The 25753-nt window shown below is 48.5% G+C and overlaps 1 protein-coding gene across 1 annotated transcript; it reads left to right on the top strand.

The window, feature by feature from the left end:
- Positions 1-1230: 1230 nt before the first annotated feature.
- On the top strand, positions 1231-25753 carry SLC25A10 (solute carrier family 25 member 10). Its single transcript, XM_072990670.2, has 11 exons — positions 1231-1523; positions 5854-5973; positions 9659-9773; positions 9856-9904; positions 10306-10347; positions 10668-10711; positions 12215-12285; positions 13817-13909; positions 15178-15255; positions 17884-17940; positions 23887-25753. The coding sequence occupies exons 1-11, from the start codon at positions 1434-1436 to the stop codon at positions 23986-23988; spliced, it is 861 nt and encodes a 286-aa protein (XP_072846771.2). The 5' UTR covers positions 1231-1433; the 3' UTR covers positions 23989-25753.

The raw sequence follows: 25753 nt of genomic DNA, 5'->3' as shown, positions 1-25753 counted from the left end.
CTTGCTAGTCACCCATTAGTGTGATTTCACAGAGTCCACGAAGAAGAAAAAGAGGTTACTTACCTGTAACTTTGGTTCTTCGAGTGGTACTCTGTGAATTCACACGGCCCGCCCGTCCTCCCCACTTTCCGTCACGGCTGTCTCGCTTTTAGAGCAGCAGCGGAATTTGGGGAACTGAATGGCTGTTAGGGCGGGCGGACCATGAGGTCCTGGGGGGGCGGAGCCAAAAGTGTTACTTTAAGCTCTAGAATGTTCCGAGGCCTTCTGCGCAAGCGCAGATTAACCCATTAGTGTGAATTCACAGAGTACCACTCGAAGAACCAAAGTTACAGGTAAGTAACCTCTTTTTTGCCAAGGCTTCGTGTCATTTTCTGTGGCATTCTGTTGGCAGTCGTAATCCTTCATGTGTTCTCAGTCTGATGCTGCAACCCACCCACTTCCACGCACCCGTGGGACTTAAAAGAGACAAGGGACTGCACCGGCAATGCCTCGTGAGATGCCCTGCTCGCACATACAGTAGTAACAGCCTCTTTAAGCATCGGGAACAAACGTAGTAATGCGAACACTTGTCTTGCACAGGGGAAGGAGGGCAGCGGAAGAGCGCGCTCTTGGCTTTCTAGGGCTTCCTCTTCCATCAGGGTAGTAAAATTCTGCCTCATCTGTACAAATGCCTGAAAAGGCTCTTCGGGCAGGAGATGTGCCTGCTGGCCTCAACCCATCATCCCCTGGAGGGCGCTCCGGAGAGACCGCCGGACGTGGTTCCTGTGGAGCGCGGCCTTGCCCAGGGCCAGGCTGGAGGGGCTGGTGTCCAAGAAAAGTCCAGCAAGGGCTGGGAAAGCGGGCTCGCCAGATGAAGTCGGTTTGGGCGTTAAAAAGCCACAAACTCACGAGCCGGTGGGATTGTATACGAGACGCGTTTCTTCGGGGCCCGCTCCCGCTCCTGCTCCTCGACACACAACCGCCCACCCCACCCCGTGTAGAAGAAAACGCCGCGGTGTCTGTGAACCTGCGTAGCGGAGCGCCGAAAGACGCTTTGCGGCTCGATTTAAGAGGAGCCAGGATTTCTTTCCAGATTAGCGATGAGCCGAGGAGGGGAAGGGCGGCGATCTCCAGCCTCCCGCCGGCATCCCGGGCGGGAGAAGGGGCCGGGCCGAGCCGAGGAGCGCGGGGGGCGGGGGCTGACCGGGGGGGGGGGGCGGCGGCTCCGGCCCCGGCCCTCCTTCCAGCTGCGCTCCTCTCCTCTCATCTCCCGGGGCGCCGCCGGCCTCCCCGTCGCCCTTTGAAGACGAGGCTTCTGGCTGCCTCTTGCTGCTGCTGCCGCGGCTGGCGTTGCCTGTTTAAGGCCTCCCGGGTTCCCAGGGCTGGGTGTGGGAGCGTCGGGGTTGGCGGCCAGGCCGGGCTTTCCATCGGCTCGCCAGGGCAGAGGCGGCGCGATGGCGGAGAGGCGCGTGTCCCGCTGGTACTTCGGGGGCCTGGCCTCGTGCGGGGCGGCCTGCTGCACCCACCCGCTGGACCTGCTCAAGGTGCGTCCCCCGGGTCGGGTGGCTGGGGGGGGGGAAAAGCCTGCCAGGATGGGAAGCGGCTCCCTCGCAGGTGGCCCCGGATCCTGGGCCACCCTTCCCCCCCTCCCCCAGGCTCTCGGCGGCTCTGCCACGACCCTTCCCCCCCTTCCTTTTTCTCTCTCCCCCCCTTTCCCTGCCTTTCGGTTTGCCGGCTTCCTCTCCGGGCAGATCCTCCCAGGGTCTCTGATCCCACTCCCCACGCACGTGGTGCAGGCAGAGGAGGAGGAGGAGGAGGAGGGAAGGCGCTTAAGGAGGGGGGGCACTTGTGCCACATACACGCGCTTGGCACAATGGGCGCCTGTGATCTGAGGTTGTGAGCCGAACTGCACCAGCCCATCTCAAGCTGCCATGCTGGCCCCTTAGCTCCCGGGAGGTGCCTGCCCTCCTTGCTCAGGCATGGGGTCAGTCCGTGGCTGTGGTTGGCACTCTCGTCCTGGCACTCCCTTGCCACGTCTGGTTATCTAGGGGTTGCAGACGGGCATCTGATGTTGGGGCTCTCCTTGCTTGGAAACTTTGACAACCTTCCAGGAAATTGTCCCTTAAGTAACTCCTTGTTTGTAGGAGTTTCCTGGTGACCACCACAGTGCCTTGGGCAGAGGGTTTCGTTTCCGTGTTCCTGATAAAGCTGCTGCCCTTCCTCTCTAGCACAAGGATGTGGTGGAATCTTTGGTCCTCTAAATATTTTGGGCTTCAGTTGCCAGATGCCTCAGCCTACCTGACCAATGGTGGGGGATTGTGGGAGTTGTCTGAATATCTGGAGGGCCAGGGGTCCCCTACTTCTCATCTGTCGCCATTTCCTAGGTTTTAAGTGGGACAATGGAATTTGAGCTTTGTTTTCTCTCTATGAGTGACTAAGATCTGATTGCATTGGCTGCTGTGCTAAGACTCTCGAGAGTCCTAGCACAGCCTTGGATCAGTGGGATCCCAAGGTAAATCCTCCTGTGGGCTTGCAGTTAGTGACTGCTCTCCCCTTAAGCATTGTACAAGCCCTTCAAACGTTGCATAAGGGGCACCTTAAAGGGAAGTATTATAGAGGAACCTAGTAGCCTCGTGGTGCAGTGGTTAAAAACTGTAGTACTGCAGCCAAAACTCTGCTCACGAGCTGGGGTTCAATCCAAGGTAGACGGCTCAAGGTTCACTCAACTGTCCATCCTTCTGAGGTCAGTAAATTGAGTACCAAGCTTGGAGGGGGTGGGTGGGAATGTGTAGCCTGCCTAATTAAATTGTAAACTGCCCAGAAAGTGCTTTAAGTGCTATGGGGCGGTAAATAAGCAGCACACTTTGCTAGATAGAGGAAGTGACATTCAAGGTCAGTGGTGTAGAGTCATGCAGTTTGATATACAGAACTGCCGAAGGTCAGTAGGATAAAACCATGGAAGTTTTTTTTTTCATAATTGGTTGTGTGCAGCCCTAACTGATAGACATGATGTGCCTCCAGTCTATACAGATAACAGGAACAAGCCCTCACAATTTTTTATCTCTGTTGCCCTGATACTGATGGCTCATCTGCCCTTATTCCTACAGTCCTACAGTTGTTATTGAAGGCATCCCTACGTTTTTTTTTAAAAATCCAAGCTTCTTCAAACATTTGAGAGACAGAATCTTGCTTCCAGAGAGAGACACAATTCACCCTTGGCAGACAAATCAAAAGGAAAAGAGAGGATTAGACAGTAGGGTTTGAAGAGCTGAAACAAAACAAAAAAAACTTTGCTGCAGGCTGTTGGCAGAATATAGTTGCCTTATTAATCCACTGTAATTGCCCTCTGGTTGCCTAATCCCCACCTTTCTTCCCTCTAATGAGAACAACGATGATCAAATTTTGGCCTTCCTTATGAGAGCTCCATTGTTCCTCTGATCAAAATCAAGTGAGAAATTTGGCCCGCAAACTTCCTTACAGCTCACAGAGAGAGGATGAACTGGTCAAGCTGAAAAAACCAGAAAGGCAGCCAGCTTGGAGGAGAAGAACTTGTGGTGCTCAGAGGTTTCCTTGTCCAGCCACTTGTGTAACTTAATAGGCAAAGCCAGTCTTAGCCATTCTCTTCCTCCCGTCCCCACACCTTCTGGGGATTAGACATATTTCCCCTGCTCCTACACAAAGGGGAACATTCTTTTCCTTTGTTATGGACTGGCACATTAATGCCAGCATGAAGCTGGGAACTCTGGAGATTCCTGCAAACTGCAGCCTTCATCAGGGTTTTAGGCTGTGTCCCTCAGCCTGCCAGCTGCTTGATGAGCAAATTCCAACTCCATCCTTTACAATAGATCATTGAGTGGCTGGCCGGCTGCTGGCTGCCTGGGAATGGTGCCCATCTGAGCTACATCTGCCTCTTTGCTGCCCTCTCCTGGCAGCTGGCACTTCTGCAAAGTCAGCTGATGGGGGTTTCCAGAAAGGCTACAGCATTTCCTTTATGAACCAAATGTCTAGAACAGAAGTGTGGAATTTTTAGTCCTCCAGACGGTCAGGATGTCAACTCCCAGGTGCTACAGTTACTTGCACCTTGAATGTTAAGGGACTGCAGGAGTCCCCCCCCCCTCGTTTTTTTATTCTTGTCAGAAGCACCACAGTATAATTAATAAACATGTGAGAATGATAGTGTTCACCCAGTAACAGGTAACGTCAAGAGCATTTGGGGCAGCTGTCATAAAATCTTCTATGGTACACATTGAAGAGTACCCTGATGTAGGTGTGAAGTTGCCTGGTTTCCATGGTTGCACAGAACTATGCCAGTGCAAAAGCCCCATTCTTTCAGGTTCACCTCAGTTCTGCCTGGTCCACTTCCATAGCCTATTAACGGAGTTCCAAATAACCCAGTGCTTTGCATGACCGCGGGCTAGACTTTCCTGGGATTACATCCACTCCATTTTAAGAGATGGGTGCTCCTTCCTTTCCACATTATAGTCCTGTCAGCCTCCGCAGTTCCTTCAGGATGTTCTGAACAATCCTTGCCTTGCCTTTGATCTGAGGCAGGTGGTGTGGTAGCAGAAGAGTAGATGCCCATTTGATGTAGATGCTTGGAGTCTTCTGATCTTGGCTGCCCCTCCCCCACACTCCCTGTGTGTTATGGGAGCTCTTGGAGAACACTTGGAAGGCCTGGATCTTCCCCCGTCCTTATCCTACAAGTCACTGAACATTGCCTTCAAGGCTGTCTTGCCAGTAGCTTGTTTGGACTCCCAGGCTCAGAGTTGTTCCATAGATGGTGGGAAAGCACACCAGCGCTGGTACCGGGAGCAGTGCTGTTAGAGTTTGTGCTGTTTCATCCTGGTATCCTATGCAGGACTCGCATAAGCAACGGCCTTGTTCTCTTGCTACCTGGCCTTTCCCCAGGACATGAGCCAAGTGGCCAGTGACCTAGTCAGGCATCTTGATTTTTATCAGCTTGTGAGCCTTTCACCCAGATTCTCCATGGAGCTACATTATAAACACCAGTTGCGTCACAGTGAGACCAGGCAGTATGCCTGCCTGTCGCACAGTCCACGGGGCGCGCTCATTGATCCGCACACCCGAGGTCCAGAAGCAGATGTGCTAGCAAGCTTTTGTGGAAGCAGGAGTTACTCTGCCCATAGACTTTCAGCCATAGTTGGAACAAGTCCCTTGCAGCTGTAATGGTTAAAGCATCCCAGATGGATCTTCCTTGTTAGGCTATGAGAAAAAGAATGCAGGGGCCAGGCTCCACTGAGTAGAATAGAAAGGTGTTTGATCTGCAGAGGGAGGCCTTTGGCAGTCTCATTGCCCACTCTGGCTGGGGTTTCTGGGAGTTGACATCCAAAGCATCTCAAGGGTGGCATGTGCCCTATCCCTGTGGTAAACAGCACACAGGGTCGACTTGTGAGGTGGCAGCCCATGTCAGGTAACTGGGATTGTCCATCTGGAAAGACTAGCTTCCCACCACATCCTGGTGGAGAGCAAAGAGTTTTGCCAAAGCAACTGGATGTTGTTCAGTATGCTAGTGGGGAAGAGAAAAGAGTAACATGTATGTATTGTACTGTCTTATACAAAGATACAGTTTCTTTGTGTATATTGGGAAGATGAATAAAGAATTCTTTAAAAAAGTTACACTTTCAGTTAGAAAAAAATCCTCTTTAAGCTCCAGCGGGCAGCACCATCTAGCTTTGTTCATCCTCTGGAGGGCAGGGTTCAAGGCTGAGGTTAGTATGAATTCCTGAGGTCGTGCCAATGAGATGCAATCTTGGTGTTCAGGATGAGTGCTTCTGCCCTGGGTTGTCCTTCTAGGAACAAGAACCCTGCCTGATCTAATCTGATCCGTTTGCTCTCTTATTTTTTTCTGCCCAGGTCCATCTGCAGACCCAGCAGGAGGTGAAGTTACGCATGTCAGGGATGGCAGTGCGTGTGGTTCGCAACGATGGTTTTCTGGCCCTCTACAACGGACTGAGTGCCTCCCTGTGTCGGCAGGTGAGTCCCGCGGTGATTGCTGGCTGCAGTCCTATTAGACCTGCTCCTCGTGTTTATAGGGGCTTTATGGATCCGCTTCTTGGCTCCATCATTGCCCGTGGGAATTCTGCCGTTTCTCCCAAAGGCCCGGACCATTCCAAAGATTCATTGCTGAGACTGGCTTCCTATCCAGATATTTGGGGATTAAGTTTTCCTTAGCTCTCTGAGACCCGGCGTCTGAATTGATTGTGGTTATGACAAAGCTCCCATAGAAAAGCTCAGGGGCCACTGCCATCATAGACAAGCCATAGAAGGAGATTCTAAGAACAAGGATTTCTGAAGTGAAGCCCAGTCTCTTCTCTAGGTTGATCTCTGCCTGGGCGTTTGGTGAAGCAAGGAGCCTGTATAGATGAGTGTGCACTGGGAGCAGTGGCAGGTTGTTCAGCTGCTTCCACTAGCAGGGTCTGACAGTCATCTTGGCATTTTCCCTTCTGTGCATGGACTGTTCTGATGCTTCTCCCATAACTGGGCACGAGCCATACCCTTGAAAGGAGCTTTCTAACAGGGTACAGTGACTCCTATAGCTTCAGTTAGACACTTGCTTGAGTGTCATTCAAATCACAGAAATTATGCTTATGAGTTCCCAGTAGTTGAGCTGAACTGGACTGTTCTGTAGCAGCCAGGCCCCAGAAGAAAGCTTTATGTGGAGCCATGCATACACTGCTGGGCAACATCAGTTGACCAGTTAAAAAGAGTTGTTGCTAATAATTACAAAGATAGTGATTTGGATGCCAAGGAATTCTGTGCAGTCCTGTTGCTGTTATCACTTTATGTTGGGGTTGGTTAGTTAGTTAGTTAGTTAGTTAGTTAGTTAGTTAGTTAGTTAGTTAGTTAGTTAGTTAGTTAGTTAGTTAGTTAGTTAGTTAGTTAGTTAGTTAGTTAGTTAGTTAGGATGGCCTGCCCTGGGAGGTTGATGGATAAAAATGGTTTCTTAGTGGTCATGGGTTGTTTCCTGTCCTCTTGGCAAGCAATCTTACTGAAGCCTTAATTGATCTCTGAAATGGAGAAATATCCAGGATAGTAGAGGTCACCACACCTAGGATTCCCTGTTTACGAAACAGAGAAAAATTAGCCTAAGAAGCTAAGGAATAAATGGGACAGAAACGATGGTGGCGATGACATAAAACTTATAAAACTCAGAGAAGTTCTGACTGAACACTTGGCAGTGCGCAAGTCATTCTTCTCTGCCACCGTTGTGTCTGCATAGAGCTTTCTATAGCGGTCAAGGGTTTCTCACTCTCTTGCTCCCAAGAAGAGGATGCTGACCTCTTGACAGCCCCTGTGTGGAATTTGCATGCATGACACTTTGCAGACAAAATTGCTCTGATCCTCAGGCATAATTGCTTGAATCCCTGTTAACTTGGATGCTTCAGTTGACCCATGCTCTGTAGATGTAACCTTGGCCTTAGCTTGTCCAATTGTAATGGATAGGTCTCCATTTGTGGAGCCTAAAGATGTGACCTGATCCTCAGAGAGCTGAGAGGTGCTATCAGTGTGTTGGATCCTTGGCTCAGAAAAGCAGCTGGGGAAGGGGAAACTGGGGCCAAGGGCCAACTGGCAGATGAGGGAACTAGTGAGTGCCTCTTTTCAAGACGGCAAGTTCACAGCGCTCCTAAAAGAGAATGTGAGAGCTTTACTGAAAAAAATTCCTCCTGCAATCCCACCATATTGAATAATAATCACTTCGTCTCCAACATTCCATTCTTGGGCAAAGTCCTGAACCATCTGATGGCTTTCAAAGCTCACAGGGTTCCTGGCTGAGAAAGATGATCTGTGTAGATCCACTTCATTCTGACCTCCCAGTTAAGGCACAGAGATGGCTTTTGCTGCCTTGGTAAATGATGCGTCCTGGGAATTGGACTATGAGAGCGTGTCCTAGTTAGTTCTGCTGGACCTCTCTGTGCCTCTTGCTGCCATCAGCCATTATACCCTTCTGGGTCACCTCTTTAGAATGGGACTCCGAGGCAAGGTTTTGCATTAGCTGTAATCTATTCTGGAGGAGTGGTTTTCAAAGGTAATGTGCAACTCTTGCCCAGCACCTTGGCTGTTGGCCTGTGGGATCCATGAGAGCTGTGTTTTGTCCAAACCCCCTCCCTCCCCCAGCTTAAAACATATATTAAACTACAGGGAGACGTTTTCCATAGTTTGGGCACTCAGTGTCACCAATATGCTGACAGCAGTCAGCTTTATAATCTTTCCTTTATATCTAACTCCAAGGAAGCTGTTTCAATTCTAAATCAGTGGCTGATGTCAGTAAAGAACTGGATGAAGGCTTAATTGACATGACAGAGGTGCTCCTTGTCAGTCAAAAGACGGATGATCACGGAATAGGAATTCAGACTGTGTTAGATAGAGTCACATCTCACTTGAACCCTCACATTTCACAGCTTGGTGCTTTCCTGGATTCTGTCCTGAGCTTGGATAGTTAGGTTTCAGTGATGGTGAAGTGGATTTTTGTAGTTAAAGTTAATGCATCATCTACACCTGTCCTTGATATGTTTGTGTGGCTTGGCTGCTGTGTGCCTCGTTATGTCCCATGTGAATTACGATAACATGCTCTTTATAGGCCAGCTTTTAAGAGTGCTCAGAAGCTTCCACTGCTCCAAAATGTTGCAACCCAGTAACAGACTGGGATATGCCTCCTGTAACAGACTGGAATCTGTTAGAGGGACCATGTATCTCCCATGCTGCAATAACGCTGCTGCCTCTGCTTACTGGAACCAGTTCCAAGTGCTGTTTTTCACCTATAAAGCTTTATTAAGGCTGTCTAAATAAAACACTGTATGTCCCTCTATGAGCCTCCCCAGGGTTTAATATCTTCAGAGATATCCTTTCTTTTGATCTCGCTGCCTGCACAAACATGTCTGGGGAAGACACAAAACAGTGCCTTTTTGTTGGTCCCTTACAGGCTACAGATCAAGGTTATATTGTCCCCCTTTTTTTCTGTGCTTCCATGTCAGGCAAGCTTTTGGTAACTGTACAAACTGCAGAGAAAGGGTTTTTAAAGAGGGAATGCATCACTTCTTTCTAAAAACGTTTTAGGTGTTTCTGTGTTTTTATTCTTAAATGGTCTTAAGTACATGTTCTTTGAATATTACCTGTTTAATTGTGTTTTTAACAGCATAATGCTGTGTAGCTCTGTGTGCGTCCCATTTTGTTAGCCATCTTTTGTCCTTCGATTGGGAGAAAGGCATTATATAAATTAAATAAATAAATACATAAATAAATGGAGGCACAAGTGTCATTTTAGTGACTTGATTTATACCTCACGCTTCTCGTAAAATGGAACTCAAGGTGGCTCCGGACAAGGTTAAAAAATAGCTACATTAAAAACACAGGGAGTTGCAACATTTGGGGAAAAAATTAAAAGCAGTATTTAGAAAAGCACGACTAAATTAAAAGCCATTTTAAAAGCACATCAATAAAAGCACACTCCGTTCATTAAAAGCCACTTTGGCAGCAGCCGGATGATTGCTAAAAGCCCTTCCCACTAAAAGGGCCTTTCCGTAATGCTTGGACTATGGCCAGGCCTCGTTTGCGAAGGAGTGGCGGTGGCTGTCCTTTTCTTCGGATCAGCCGTTTCCCTGGGCTGCGCAGGGCCCGAGACAAGGCTGCCATCCTGCTGTGACCCTTTCTGCTTCCTCAGATGACGTACTCCCTCACTCGCTTTGCCATCTATGAGACTGTGCGGGACGGCTTGAGCCAGGGGGCCCAGGGGCCCATGCCCTTCTACCAGAAGGTGCTGCTGGGCGCCATTGGAGGTAAGCTGGGGCCCGGCATGTGCCAAAGGACGGGACAGCTTGGGACAGGCTGTACAGCTCACTGGCTGTTCTCTGGTTGCAGGTTTTGCTGGAGGCTTCGTGGGGACCCCTGCAGACATGGTGAACGTCAGGTCCGTGTCTCTTTCATCTTTCCCTTTGGCTCGGTGAACCTTTTCCCTCTCCAGATCCCCATGATCCAGTTGGTGAATCCCCACAAGGAATCCCATGCAAGGAGGAGATGAGGAGTGGGTCATAAATGTAAGGGTAGAAATCCTTCTGCTCATTGACCCCGCTCAGCATCTTCTGCTCTCTTTGCTGTAAGGATGGGGCACCTCCAGTCCACCGGATGTTGATAAACTTTCCTTCCATCAGGGCTCCCCACTGACTTGTAGGCCAGCGAGCCTCAGATTTCCCAGCCCTGTTCTACATCTCTTCGTGCTGAGCAGGCTCAAATATGTTGTGGAGTGATCGTGATGGTCGGGTGGGCATCTATACGTCCTAGCCTCCTTCATCTGTCATGTTCTTTTTCTAGGATGCAAAATGACATGAAGCAGCCCGTCCATCTGCGGCGCAAGTGAGTGTGGCGGAGGAACCCGGCATGTATGACAAAGGAGAATAAAAGGATGTGGGAGGGCCTTTCTTCATCCCAAGAGCGGCTATATTGAAGCTGCAAAGCCCCTGGTCCTTAAAGGGGTATTATTTGAAATGTTGGTTCCTCCTGAATTGGGGCAGCACCCTTGCAGATCAAAGCCCAGAGATCTAGGCCATGCCGGCCGGGACCTCAAAAGTCCATGCATGGGCTTGAAGCTTATGGGGACAGCCAGCTATTTTGTAGGTGCATTGGGGTGAACAGAAGCAGGTTCAGGCTGCTGATTGTCTCTTCTTGTTTCCCAGCTACACGCATGCGCTGAATGGGTTGTATCGAGTATGTCGTGAAGGTAAGAACCTAGGCAGTGCTCAACAGGGCTACATCCTGGTTGCAAGAAGACTCAAGCAAGAGTCAAGGCACCTCCTTGAAAAACAGAAAGGGGCATTTAGGAGGACCTCTTACAAGAGCTGCCTTAGTTACCAGAGCTTAGAAACAGTCCCTCCCCCTTTTTGGGGGGAGGAGGAACTACTGCTCCCAGAATCACCCAGCCAGCATGGCCACTGGGAGTTCTAGTCTAGAAAAGGAACATCTCCAAGCTTTTGCTCTATTTTTTTGTGCTGCAAGTGGCAGATGACAGCAAATCATGCCTGAGAAAGGTCAAAGCCATCCAAAGCAGAATTGGTGCCTGCCCAATGGGGAAAAGCCATCAAAAGAAAACTCCCTGGAGAACAATGGTGATGGCAGGAGGAGTTAGCACAGAACATATGGACCATCGTCAGCACTCTAGCCGCTAGGCTGCGCTGGCTTTCTTCGCCTTTGAATATGTGATTTGCTGTCTCCTCCAAAAGAGGAGACGAGTAAGATGCTTAGGAGTGTGAAGGGATTTAGGCTGATCTGAACTACACATGTTGCGTTTGAAGTCTAAAAACATGTCTGTTTCCTTGGCTTTTTGACCTTTAGAGAGAATGAACATGTGGGGAACCCAGGCCCGGGAAAAGAAGAATTTAACTTATTCTTCTAAGTTGCAGTGGGCAACCTCCAGAAGTCCCGCGGACACAAACGCTCATTCCTAAACTTTGGAGGGCTGTACCTGCTCCTGCAGCCCCATCCTACAGGCATTCTTCTTTTTTAAAAAATTGGGGCCCCCAGCTTGCTTTGGTTCATGCTCAGTGTGGCTTTGCCCCCAGTTGCCTGGGACACCAGTTGCAAATTTATCTTGGTGAATCAGGGTAAACGCTAATCCAATGTCCAATCTGAGTAGCTGGTCACCCTGAGGACAACAAACACAGCCCAGTGGGAATGTGCTACAAGGAGTTATGCTTGGTTACCCATTAACCATATCCGACTTTGAACTGAAAACAAAAAAAGGCAATGAAACAATCATTTGATTTTTGGAGAACATGTTAAATCTTTCCATCAGTATTTTTCACCACCTTCATACCTTGTCCAGTTTTCTGATCACCTGACTTTGGGCAAATGCTCGTTGGTGTTCTCCCCATGAAATGTCCAGCTGTTTCATCCGTATTAAAGCCAGCCTATGATGGAAGAGAGTGAAGTCAGTTAGCAAGCTGTTTCAGTGTTCTCTCCCAGCTTGCTCATAAAATTGTAATATAAGGGCACTCCTGCCTTACGGGGAGCAGTACAGAATCCCCCAAGGCTGAGCAGTGCTTTCAGGGTGAGAAAGTTCAGCTGCCAAAGAGGAGTTCATAAGTGGGAAGCACAGATGTGCCTCTTCTGCAGCTGGGCAAGAACATCTGGATGGGAGGAGTGAAGAGGTTGGCCCTCAAGGGAAGTGGGTGAAGGGAATCAATACCCTATAAATTCCATGGTGGGATCCCTTTCTTCTTTGCAGAAGGCGTGAGGAAATTGTTCTCTGGGGGGTCAATGGCATCAAGTCGAGGGGCCCTGGTTACTGTTGGACAGGTATGTATCCAGTAGAGCTGCAGTTGCCTGCATATCCAACTCCCTACAGCATCCCACAGGCATGCACATTCAGCCAGACACATCCCCATTACAACATATCCACTGCCCCTCCCTGTATGCTTCCGTTTTAACTTCCTGAAAATAGAATGGAGTGGAAGTTCTGTTTTAAATGAGGACAGCAATGGTCAGAAAGAAGGGGGTATTTGGTAGGGATGTATGTCTTTGCATATTTTGTTATCACAAGTTTGAAAAGTTTTCTCTGCTAGCTGAGATTACAGAATGTTTGTGCTTTTTCTTTGAATTTCAGCCCTTTCAAAAAAAAAGTAGGCGTTTTCAGTTTTAAAAAGCACAGACAAAATACAAGTGTTTCTGCATGAAAAACAAGTTTTGCACAAACAAAAAGAATTTTGTGTTGCTGATGGGAAAATTGCTATTCTTTTCATTCTTCATTCTTATGTATGATAGAAAATTCTTAAATCAGTTGTCCATCTATATATTTAGAGCAGGGTGTGATAGAAAAATCTGAGAATTTATAGCATCCTAGATGGTCCAGAAAGATTAGAAAATATGCTTGTCAGAATGTAATCGGGGTTTTGACAAATTAGTATGGGACTTGGTCCTCCAAGCATGTGAGAAAATAGATCTTAGTCGTTCATTTCAGTTAAGCTTTACAAATGTCCCAGTGCCCTACTTGGAAATAATGGCACCACCAATTACAATAAAAGGGAATACTTGTGAACATTTAAAGGCAAGGTCAAACCACCAGTGACGTCTGTATCAACATTCAGAAATGGTTAATTAACCTGTTTACTGACAACACAGCAGTGGTTTTAGCCAGGCCTTCAATAGAGATCCCACATATAGTAAATACCTCCTTTGATGGCAAAAGAGTGGGATTAACTATTCCTATAGGGAAATCACAAATTTGGGACTTAATATCACTGCCTCTGACATCTCTGTTACCCCAATATCCCTGAGCTACCCTTGGTATTACAATCCTGGCTTGATTATTCAAAGAAAATCGCTTCAGTTAGTAGCCCCTTCTGCGTCAAATAAAGTGAAAATGAAACGTTTGGAAGTAATTAATACTCTCTTAATTGGAAAGGATAGCTACCATGAAAATGTCTGTCCTACTTAAACTCAACTACCTGTTACCCACAGTCTCTGTGGGAATATGTCTGAACCGCCTTCACTATTGACAACTGTTCCTGAAATTTATATTGAGGCAAAATTACCACAAATTAGCTCTTGATTTTCTGTATCACTCTCAAGGTGGATTTGGGTGTCCCTGATTTCTGTGATTCAGCCTATCACATTAAACAACTTTTAATGACCTTTTTGCCTTTACGGAGATCCCATTGGGGCCCAGGAAGGCTCCTGGCGGGGGGCGGGAACCTGATTGCAGTTCCACTGCTTGGGCTTCTGGGGCGCCACAGCTGGGTCTAGTAGACACTGGGCGGTGCAGGTGAACCTGTGTGATGAGCACTGCCAGTTTTGGGGGCCATTCTGATCGTTTTCTGCTCCTCTGCAGCTTTCCTGCTACGACCAGGCGAAACAGTTGGTTCTCAGCTCTAATTTGCTCTCTGACAATATCTTCACCCACTTCTTGGCCAGCTTTATTGCCGTAAGTATAAATCCGAGTGTAGGTGCAAGGCTCGGGAGGGGTTTGTATATGTATGAGGGTGCGCGTGTGTGTATTTGTTGGGATTGCCGTCACTGGTCATGTTAGGATTCAAGATTGCAATGTTTGAGCCATCTGTTTTTTTTTTTTAAAAAAAAAACCACCAAATTCACACAGCTTGGATTCTTTTCTACAAGAACCGTGGGCTGCATTTCAATCCTGGAAAGCCTGTGATTTTTAAAGTGGAATTGTCTGGTGATGGAGTCGTGCGCGAACTCTAGCTACAAGAGGGTAGTAGTAGTAGTAGCTCAGGCCTGGACAAGAGGGATACACCAAGCCAAACACACCGTATGACACTCACACAAACCCCCCAAAATTGCCTTCTGGTTTTCATTCCCTCTGTGATACTAAAAACATACAAGACAAGGCCAGCCATTAAGGGCCTGGCAGTTGCCATGTTCATCTTGGTGGGCTCATAAACTATACTAGGCTGAGAGGCCATCCTCCTTTTAAGGCAAAGGGGGTACTCCTATTCCACCTCTGTTTAGTGCCTGTGGTGTTCATGAGCAACATAGACAGTAAGCCAACTTAAGATAAGGAATGCTGGAGCTGGAGAGGAAAGAGCAGAAGGGAGTGAGGGGAAAAGTTTGAGAAAGGAGCAAGAAGGATGGGGCAAAGAGAGAAGAAAATAGCAATAGGCCGTGCAACACAGCTGAGGTGGTGATGAAGTAGGTTTTATAGAGAACTTTGAAGGGAGCAAGATCATCGCTTGGCTGGATTCAACAAAGGATGGCAGCAGCTGTTCTAGATCTTGGGGACTGGTGTTAAGAAAGACAGTAGAGGGCAGCACAGATTTTCATCCCTGCAGCGTGGGCCGCGTGGGCAGCATCTGTGGCTTCTTCCCATTTGCTCTGCTCCCTGGCTGAACATGGAAATCTTTTACCTCCATAGCGATTTTTATTTTAGGTAATTGCTTGGTGCCCCAGTGTCAACCGCATTGTCCTGCCCAAGGGGTGCAGAGAATCTCGCCATTCATTTGATGATGTCACCCAGTTTCTAATGTGATGCAAAAGTATAGTAAGATTTCCTCCAGCCTTTTGGCAGGACAAGACAGGTGACCAGTTTATCCCGTGATCAAAAGCATGCCAGTTGGTAAGTGGGCAGCTGCCTTCCGTATTCCTGGTTGGGCAAGTGCCATGCCCTTTAGCCCAATGTCTCACAACAGTCTGCTTTTTTTAAAAAAAAATCTCTCTCCCACATCTGCACCACAGGGAGGATGTGCCACATTTCTCTGCCAGCCCATAGATGTCCTAAAGACACGGCTTATGAATTCCCAGGGTGAATATCGGGTGAGTGATCTGATTCCCCAGAGCTTTGCAGATTGCCAGCTGCTTGCATTCAACATCATTGTACTTGAATCTGAAGACCAGGGGATAGAGTTGGGGGGATGCAGGGAACGCTAATCAAATTTGTGGATGACAAAACTGGGTGGAATAGCTAATATACAGTGGTACCTCGCAAGACGATTACCCTGCAGAATGATGAATCCACATGACAATGAGGTTTTGCGACCGCCATTGTGCTTCACAAAACAGTGTTTCCTATGGGGGAATTTCACTGGACGACGTTTAGGTCCGTGCTTCCCCAGACGCTTTCCCCCCCAGGACCGATGCTTAGCAAGAGGATGACTAAACAGCTGATTGGCGGCTCTGCAAATGGCTTCCCTAGGGCAGCCCTCTCCAACGTTTTTCCGTGTGCGAGGAGCGTGCACGCCAATTCAAAAAGCCCAGTGCAACCCTTGCCTGCCAGAGCCTCCCATGCAGGCGGATCTGAGCCGAGCAGCTTTTCTGCTGGTCGGTCACAGTCGCCACCCATCCCTCGTCGCTCTCTTGCCCCGCAGCATTCTTCACAAAAGGGGGACTTTGTGATGGGCAGCCTCTGGCCCCACTGGAAAGGTGGCTCCAGCAGGCTTAAGGCACCTCTCCCGCTCCTGCCGAGCGCTCCGTCTCTCCCCCCACCGCATCCCTTCCGCCCCCCCCACTCCTGCTAGCCTTCCCGGATCCCCTCAGCAAATCTGCTTGGTTAGCAGCCGGAGCTCTTGCTGATGGCGGCAGCGCTGGCGTGGAGGGGCAGCAGCTACTGCTGCTGCTGGGAAAGAGGCGACCCCTGCGTGGCGTCGGCGTCTGGGATCCTCCTCCGCGTGCTCTAAGGTGAGGGTGAAGGGGAAGCACAGCCTGACGAAGACATAGCCTGCAGCGACGGGCGCGGGAAGAGCTGGGGGGGGAGAGGACTTTGGGCGCCAACAGCAAAAGACTCTTCCCAGCGCTCGCTGCCTCGCTCTCTTCGGCTGCTGTTGCTTGAGCGGTGCAACAAGGGACAGCTATGAGAAGTTGCCTCTAGCTGTTCCCTTGCCTCCAGCCTTCCCCAGATCAACCAGCGCACCTCCCAGCCCAGGCGCTGACCCACAGCACACCATCCCTCTTGCTCCGACAATACACGCCAACACCACCCAGGCGCCAGAGCCCCTCAGGACTCAACCCAATTTTGTCAGACGCCCACTCACAGAAACAATGGAAGGGAAGGGGGGTGCTTAGCAAGAGGACGATTGAACAGCTGATCAGCGGCTCCGCATAATGGCTTCCCTAGGGTGTTTTCTTTTGCAAGACAGCGATTTTAAATGGCTTCCCTATGGGCGATCTTCGCTGGACGATGACTGTTTTCCCCATTGGAACGTATTAAACGGGTTTCAATGCATACCAATGGGGAAACTGTTTTCGCTAGACGATGTTTTCACAAGACAGCGAATGGAATGGATTAACATTGTCTAGCGAGGCACCACTGTACTGGAAGACCGAAACAAAGTTCAAAATGATCTAGAGAGGCTTGAGCACTGGGCTGTTCTGAAAACAACAGAATGAAATTAAGCAGGGATAAGTGCCAAGTAGCACACCTAGGAAAAAACAAACACACAGTTGCAAGATGGAGGTTACCTGGCTCAGCAGTAGTAGAGAGAAGGGTCTTGGAATTGTTGTAGATCACAAGCTAAATATGAGCCAACAGTCTGATGTGACTACAAAAGGGTAAATGCTATTTTAGGCTGTACTAATAGAAGTACTGTATAGTTTCCAAATCCCACAAGGTGCTAGTCCCCCTCTATTCAGCACTGGTTAGGCCTCACCTTGAGTATTGTGTCCAGTTCTGGACACCACGCATGAAGTAGGATGCTAACAAACTGGAACAAGTTCAGAGGAGGGTAACGTGGATTATCAGGAGGCTGGAAGCCAAGCCCTGTGAGGAAAGGCTGAAAGAATTGGGCATTCTTGAGAAAAGAAGACCGATTGGTCATATGATGGCACTTTTCAAATACTTGAAAGGCTGTCATACAGAAGAGGGGCAGGATCTGTTCTTGATCGTCCCAGAGTGCAGGACACACAACAATGGGCTCAAGTTACAGGAAGCCAGGTTTTGATTGAATACCAGGAAAAACCTCCTAACTGTTTGAGCAATATATCAGTGAAACCAATTACCTTGAAAGGTGGTGAGTGCTCCAACACTGGAGACATTTAAGAGAAATTAAGACAGCTAGCTGGAAGATGCCTTTTAATTTGTATTCCTCCACTGAGCAGGGGTTGGACGTGATGGCCTTATACATCCCTTCCAACTTAATTATTATATGATTCTTTGATACCTTTATTAGACCTGGCATTCAGATTTTTGGGGGGGGGGACCACACAGGGTCGTTGTTGTTGTTTTTCTTCATCACACTGGCATTGCTGGCCGCCTTCCTTCTTGAGTGCTTTACTTTTGCTGCAGGAGGCCATACCCTTGTTATGAACAACAGACTCATCCTGGTTGCTGTAGTTCCTCATCAGTTTGGGATAGCCAGAGGCTGAGCCTAGTAAGAACTGCAAGGGATTTGCACATAGAGGCAAAAGTTGCTGGTTGTGTACTGAGTGCTTTGGATTGCTTTGTTCCAGGGGGTCCTGCACTGTGCAATGGAGACAGCCAAGCTTGGACCACTGGCCTTTTATAAGGTAATATGGAAGGGATGGGAGAAGCAACGGGCAGCTGGGCCAAGCAGACCAGGCAGAAAGTGCAGGCAGTCTTGGTTCTGGCCCAGCCATGACCCCGGTTCCACCATGTTCCTGCCTTGCCAAACACCAGCATTCCTATTGCTCTAGTTGTTCTTTTTCGTGGCCTCTGTGAATGCACACAAATGGGTTTTACTGCGCCTGCGCAGGACTTCTCAGAATATTCTAGAGCTTTAAAAGACAAGATTAGTAGGACATTGCCCTGTGGTGTGCATGCTGCGCCCGCCCATAATGCCTCAGTTCCTTTTAGCTGCTGCTGAAATTGGACTTCTGTAGTGATTAGTAGAGCGATTTTCTGATTTTCTCAATCTTAGTTTTCTGATCTTATGGACTGCCTTACGTTTTCAATTCCTGGATTACGGACTTGATGAGTTTTTCATTTACAGACGTTTCCCTGTGAGATATTTTTCTTCCATCTTCCCACCTTCCTGCCCTTTTTTATGTCCTCTACAGGCCCATTCAAGCATTGTACGACATGTGACAATAAAATTCATTTTACTGATGGCCACGATTGTTGCTTGTTCTGCCTGGGCAAAAGTCACCAGACCCACATCTGTCTGGAGTGTAAAAAAATACCAAAGCCAGCTCTTAAACTCCGACTGCAACGACTCCAGTCCCATTTGTGGGAAAAAATCCTTAACACCCTCAAGCCGTCCAACCAGCCCCACAATGGAGCCTGCCTCCACTCCAGTGCCTCGGCCTGAGCCTTCTCACCCACCTGCTCCAATTACTCCATTGCCGAAAGCCTCCACCAAGGCTTCCAAGCCGAAATCCCCCTTGGCATCGGCATCAACCTTGGTGTCGGAGTCGTCCTCGGCCTGATACGAAGCAAAAAGAGAAGGACAGGGCTAAGCAAAAGAAAGCTAAGCTGATTCCTAAGCCTCACCACCCTTGAGAGCATCTGGTCGTTCAGATTTCCCTCCCGTCTCCCATCTTGGAGGAGTCGTCTAGAGATATACTGGACCAGAACTCCATTTCCGAAGCAGGAGACTCAGTACCCCTTACTCAAGCTCCAGCCTTGGTATCGATACCAAGCTTGTCTCCAAGTCATGACCGCTCTGAGGCTGATGTCATATCCAGCCCGCCTTGGTCCATTCTAGCCCTGTTTCGACCGGGTGGGCAACTGTCATCCATCTCTTGAAATCAGAGGCATCAGTCTCGCAGTCCCCTCCATGTAAGAAGGCAGCAAAGCAGCGTCATGTTTCCCTGTCTTCTCAGTATCAGGGGGTAATCTTTGTCCCATGTCTTCCACTTGCTTTCTGAATATGGAGAGCCTGTTTATGAAGTCAACCGATGTGGTGAACGCTATCAATATGGCTTTGACAAGTTCAATCTGCGATTTGAACAGGATTACTATGAGCGTCCCAAGTGTGTTCGTTATGTTTATGCCCCATCTGAGTCCTCACCATCACCGTTGCCACCTCCTATTTGGAGTCGGCATCGAGCCTATTATCAACCCAATCTTATGGTACCAATCTCGAAGAAAACTAAACACTGTCTATCTCAGCCGGATGTCCCTCAATGTGATCCAGCTTCTGCTCAACACGAGCCTGTTCCATCCAAGCGCTCACGCGCTTCGCTGCCCTCGGCTTCAACATCGCACCCCACAACTGCTTTGTCTGGATCCCGATCTGCCCATCATGTCCCAACACCGATCCCTCTTTCATCTGCTCAGGCCCATCAACGTTCTCTTTCACCAACTCTCTCCTCTGTTTTGACAGCTTCTGAACATGATCCTCCCTCTGAAGCCTCCAGGAAGTCTCCATCATATTTACCGACACCAAATTCAGATGTTGCAGATGTTCATCCTCCGTCCCCCCTCTGAAGACTTTACCTCTTATTCCCAACTCATTCTTTGGATGGCCAAGTTGTTGGAGCTCGATATCGAGCAAACTCCTCCCCCAAGCACGACCTTGCCTTTGACGATATAAATTAGGATAAATCCCGTCCGTTGAGTCTGGCTTTCATACCAGCAATGGTGAACCTTGTTAAAGAATCATGGGACAAGCTGTCCACCTCCCTCGAAGTTTCCAGACGGATTGAGAATCACTATCAAACACATGGTACTGACACAGTTTTCCTTGTCAAACATCCTGCTCCAAATTCTATTATTGTCCAGTCTAATCAATCTCACGCTGGTAACCGGTCAGCAGTCACCCCCACTAACCGAGAGGGCAGAAAGTTGGATGTTCTCGGCCATTGTTTAGATTCTTTGTCCTCATTTATGATGAGAGTTTCCACCTATCAAGCAGCAATGGGCGGTTATCACAGGCAGTTGTGGAACAAACTACTACCTGTCCTTCAGTCTGCTTCCGAGGAGATCAAGACCGATGTGCTCAGTACTCATCTAGAAGCCACTACTCTTGCTAAGCAGCAGCGTCTTACATCTTGCCATATGACTGATGCTGCCTTGAAGGCTTTGGCTTCTGCCATCTCCCTTCAGAGACATGCTCGGCTGTGCTTGGTGGGAATCAATGATGATGCTAGATCCCGTATTGAGGATCTTCCATTTGATGCAGTCGGGCTTTTTAATGAGAAGAACGATGAAGTGATGGACAGTCTACACAAAATTCGCAGAACTGCCCATTCCTACTCCACCCAGCAGTTTAGACACCAATGCACTCAGTGGTGCAGAAACTTCACTTTTCAACAATCATATCAGCACAACCAACGATAAGAACCTTATCATTCTTACAAACCTTTCACTCCGGCTCCAGAGAGGTCCAATCTTCCATCTTCATCAGCTGCTCCTTCTTTCTGCTCTCAGGCACTAGCTCAGCAGTGTAGACATCCTTTCCGATGACCTGCAAGAAAGAATAAACAATATCTTTGACTTGATCCCTCTGAATTTGTTCCCTGGCTGTCCCCATCATCCCTGTCTGGCTCCCTTTCTCGACAAGTGGTCTATTCTCACCAAGGACTCTTGGGTACTCTCTATCAGAGTTCACTGACCTCCCTCCACTCAGCTATCTCCGACATATGACTTAATCACTTGCCCTAGAGCAGTGGTTCTTAACCTTTGTTACTCAGATGTTTTTGAACTGCAACTCCCAGAAACCCCAGCCAGCACAGTTGGTGGTGAAGCCTTTTGGGAGTTGCAGTCCAAAACTCCTGAGTAACCCAAGGTTAAGAACCAGTGCCCTAGAGGATGAAATTTCTCTGCTCATCCAGAAATATGCTATCCAACAAGTACCTTCCCAATATGTTCTAAATGGTTTCTGTTCTCAGTATTTACTGTCCCCAAACACACTTTGCCCCATCCATCCGAAGTGCTTTTGCATAGTCACCCTGGAATCCATTATCCCACTGCTTTCTCCAGATGATTGATCGGTGGTCGTAGACCTACAAGATGTGTATTTCCATATCTCCATTCATGAACGTCACTTCAAATATCTTCATTTCCTCTTCATGGACAGGGCTTACCAATTGTGTGCCCTCCCCTTGGGGATGTCCACCACTCCAAGAACTTTCACAAAGTGTATGGCTCCTGTGGCTGCCTATCTTTGTCTGCACAACATCACGGTCTTTCCGTATATAGACAATTGGTTAATAGTAGCAGGGTCATACTCTGCAGCCCGAAGGGACTCTGCCTTTGTTCTTCAGACTGTGGCAGAACTCGGTTTGCAAGTCATTTGTTTTTCAACCTATATGATCTGAGGCAGGCCTCTCGTCTATTTTCCCATCCAACTCTCAAAATGTTTCTTTAGAGGCTTGCGGAACATTCGCCCACCTGTGCGACCTCCACTCTCTCAGTGGTCCCTCCAAGTTGTTCTCCATGCTCTCACTCGCCCTCCTTTTCAGCCCATGGCTTTGACACATCTCAAACTTCTCTCTCTCGAAACTCTTTTTCTTGTAGCTATACTGTCTGCACATTGAGCAAGCGAGCTGGCTGCCCTTCTGGCTGACACTCCTTATATTCAGTTTTATCCAGACAAAGTTGTCTTGTACCCAGACATCACCTTCCTCCCTAAAGTGATTTCAGATTTCCATGTTAATCAGCCTTTGATTCTTCCGATGTTGTTTCCTTCTCTCTCTTCTCTCTTCTGATGTTGAGTGCATACTCCACTCCCTCAATGTTCGTCGTGCTTTAGCATTTTATGCTTATGTTTCCAGGACTAAGGATTTTCGTACTTCTCCCAGACTCTTTGTTTGCTTTCATGGCCCACGGAGAGGTTCTCCGGCCTCTTCACAGACAGTCTCGAGATGGGTTGTCTCTGCCATTACTTTGGCTTATGACCTGGCAGGCAAGGCTCCATCAGAGGTGCTAAAAGCACACTCTACAAGAGCAATGACCACATCCACTGCCTGGCTGCCTGGCGTTGAAGTCCCTGACATTTGTCAAGCAGCCACTTGGTCAACTACCTCAACTTTCGTGATGCATTACCATCTGGATGTCAGGGCCAAGAAAGAAGCGAGTTTCAGAAGCGCTGAGCTGACTTCGTTGTTGGTGTGACAACCCTCCTTCTGGTAAGTGAGCTTGGTAGTCACCCATTTGTATGCATTCAGAGAGGCCATGAAGAAGAAAGAGGGATTACTTACCTGTAACCATAGTTCTTTGAGTGGTCCTCTGTGAATCCACACATCCCACCCATCCTCCCTGCTGTCTGTCACTTGGTGCCTTGAGCTTTGTTTCGGTCAGAGCTTTGACAGTGGTGGACATTTTTGGAACTGAAGTATTACGGGCAGGCAGAGCATGCGCACCATGGGGCAATGTCCTACTAATCAAGTCTTTTTAAGCTCTAGAATATTCCAAGAAGTCCTGCGCAGGTGCAATAAAACCCATTTGTGTGGATTCACAGAGGACCACTCGAAGAACTATGATTACAGGTAAGTAACCTCTCTTTTTCTTTCACCCACAATAACTTCAAAAGGGCAGGGTTGTCATCCCCACATTTTAGGTTTCCGTGCCCCAACCCTGCTACAACCAGACTGAAGTAAAGACAAGTTTAATAGTGCAACTACACAGTGGGACAAATGTGAATAGATCCACTTTGAGGTCGTACTGGGGAAGTCAGGCTTCCCCTGGGTGAATTTGCCGTAGCTGACAACACAGGAGTCAGCAGAGAGAAAGGAGGAAATTGGCAATCAGCCCTGTGTGTGGCTTCTTAAGGCAGCTCTGCTGTGGATGTTCAGATTTACAGGAGGTGTGGCTACAGCAGAGCTGTCTTAGCAAGCTGGGGAAAAAAAGGCTAATTAATACTTTCCTCCTTTCTCTTGGTTGACTCCTTGCCCTCTTTCCTCCCCACCCCCAAAATTTGGTCACCTAAGTGCCCTAGCACAACAGCAAAATGCCCAAAAGGAAGGGAGGGAGGGATGGTAAGGGAGAGGAAAAAAGAAAACCGAGGCACCAGGTTTGGGGAGGAGACAATGGAAACGGCAGCCAGTTTTCCCACTGTCCTGCCTCTCTCACTGCTCCTGTAACTGGGTGGAATGGCTTGAAATGGAGTGGCTACAAACCTCTCCATGTTGGCTTAATCAATCACAGCCTGAATACATGAAGTAGAAACCCCAGTAGTGGAGGGTGAAAAAAAAATCAGAATGGGGGAGAAAACTCCAGGCTGATTCACATTGACTTGTACATCATGTAATCAACGGGGGGGGGGGGGGGAATGCAAATTTTACCATCCCAATCTTGGACCATTTCCCATATTATTTGGACAATGTAGCCGCCCCCCCCCCCAAGACAAATAAGTCAAACTGCTCATTCTTTGCATTTGGGGCAGAGTCCAACCTGTTCCTAAAAGCTAGCCGCATGGGATCCACAGCTGGGACTTTGTGCACCGGTTGCCTTCCTGTTTTCTAGCTCACCCAACCTCTTGTCTTGTTAGAGAAGGTATGAACTCTGGGGCCGGGTCTCTAAAACAGGCTTCATTTTTTCCCCTTTTCTAGGGCCTTGTTCCAGCTGGCATCCGTCTGGTCCCTCACACTGTACTCACCTTTATCTTCCTGGAGCAGCTACGTAAATACTTTGGGACGACAGTAATGGCCTGAAGGAGAAAGGGCCTGCCTTGTTAGAGATATAAATGACGGGGTCAAGGGCCTGGGAAGTGGGATCTCCTAGGGCTCAAGGCATTAGAAGCCGTCTTAATGGTGCCCTCTTTAGTACAACAGAACTAACTGGCAGAACCTCCCTTTTCAGTGCCTGACAGTCTCACGATAATGGGCTAGCCCTCCAAGTGTGATTTGGTGCCTCATGGTGCTGGAGCCAGGGAGCCAGAATTTTCTCCTCCAGTGCCCACAAGCCATGAGTGGCCAGTTCCCACGTGCTGCCTTTCCCCTTTCGCCCAGCAGTCTCTGGGTGCCTCTGCTTCCTCTTTTTAGCACCACAGCAGCATTTCCAGTACTCCACCCTTGCAGATTCCACAGCATCTCCCCACAGTGCCCCCACCCACAAGTCACCATTCCAACAATCCCTCCAATATTGTTTCCTTACCAAAATGCTGATCCCAAGGGCCCTCCAGCCCCCTTGTGCTTTTTTTGTTCGTTTGTTTTAACTGGGCCATAGCTGGTAACACTTGCCTCACCCACAGAGCCATCTTTTTTTTTCTTTTGCTCTCTTAGTTTCTTCCACCTCATGTTAAGTGCCATCATGCCATTGGGGGAGGAGGGCAGTATCGTCTAGTCTAATAACTTATCTCAGTTTCCTTCATCAAGCAGGAGGAGTGGCTGTGTCATGAGGGATGCACAAACCCAATCCTATTTTCTCTGCCCATTTTAACATGTTTACAGGGAAGGGTGCCGTGAGCTGGAAAGGCATTCTGATAGCTGCTTTCGGGTGTGGGTGTGGGTTCAAGGACGGCAATACATCAGGCAGGAAAAGAGGCTTCAGCATCCCTGATTTCTAGGTCTTTGGCAAGAATCAAGCTTCCCTCAGCATGTTGAGTCTGGTCCCTTTTTCCTACCTCAGTCTCCTTCTTATCCTCAAGCCAGCAGTCTGAGGAACAGGAGATCCCTTGCATGTACTGTCTGTGACTGGAATAGCAGAGGGCAAGCCAACGTCTCCACCTCCACACTGTAACCTATGGCAGGCCCAGCACCTCTTGTCCCCTTTGTTTGCCTCTTACTTTAACATTCAAACCTTTTGCAACCAAAGCTTCTTGAAACCAAAAGGCCACAGAGAGTCAGAAATAGGCTTCTGAGGTACTTCTAAAAGGCCTTAGACAAGTAGGTTCGTCTGGACAGCAGTTCTTTCCTGCATGGTAGACCTATCGGCCTCAACAGCCGTGGGGGGCGGCCTGCTGGCTTTCCAGGAATTATTATAGTTAGTCCAGCAGACAGATAATACTGTCCATACTGTGCCCTGTGAGGTGGGCTAAAGTTGCAAGTTAATGGCCCCTGCATTTATTTACATTTGGATAACTGTCAGAGATGCCCATTTATTTCCAAGCCGTTAAGCTTTCTGTGCTGCCTGCCAAGCCTCTGCTCTGGCAGTTTGCTCTGAGCCTCTTGGAGAAAACCTAGAAAGTCCGTTTGGAGTCTCCCCAGGTTGTCTTGCTTTTACTGTGATGTCATTAAGAACCTGCTGTGACTTAATATGTATATATATATTTTTAATGTCTCTGGATCTGGGCCACAGGAACTCAGTCTGATAAAGCGATTGCTGTGTCTTTTGTCTGTTGATGGCCACTTAACGTTGTCCACCTGCTCACCCGTCCATGCAAAGCATCATTCCAAAAGGTGATGTCTCGGCAGGCACCGAGAGCCAGAGCAATCCATTGGCACTTTTGCAATCACAACAATAAAGTAATTGTGCAAA

The sequence above is a fragment of the Pogona vitticeps genome, chromosome 2 (genome assembly GCF_051106095.1).
Source record: "Pogona vitticeps strain Pit_001003342236 chromosome 2, PviZW2.1, whole genome shotgun sequence".
In the NCBI taxonomy this organism is placed as follows: domain Eukaryota; kingdom Metazoa; phylum Chordata; class Lepidosauria; order Squamata; family Agamidae; genus Pogona; species Pogona vitticeps.
This window is presented reverse-complemented; position numbering and strand designations above follow the sequence as displayed.

Coding starts and splice junctions, on each gene's coding strand:
- SLC25A10 (XM_072990670.2), top strand. CDS start 1,434: ATGGCGGAGAGGCGCGTGTCCCGCTGGTACTTCGGGGGCCTGGCCTCG. Junction 1,524..5,853: donor ACCCGCTGGACCTGCTCAAG/GTGCGTCCCCCG, acceptor TTTTCTGCCCAG/GTCCATCTGCAGACCCAGCA. Junction 13,910..15,177: donor TCTTGGCCAGCTTTATTGCC/GTAAGTATAAAT, acceptor TCTGCACCACAG/GGAGGATGTGCCACATTTCT.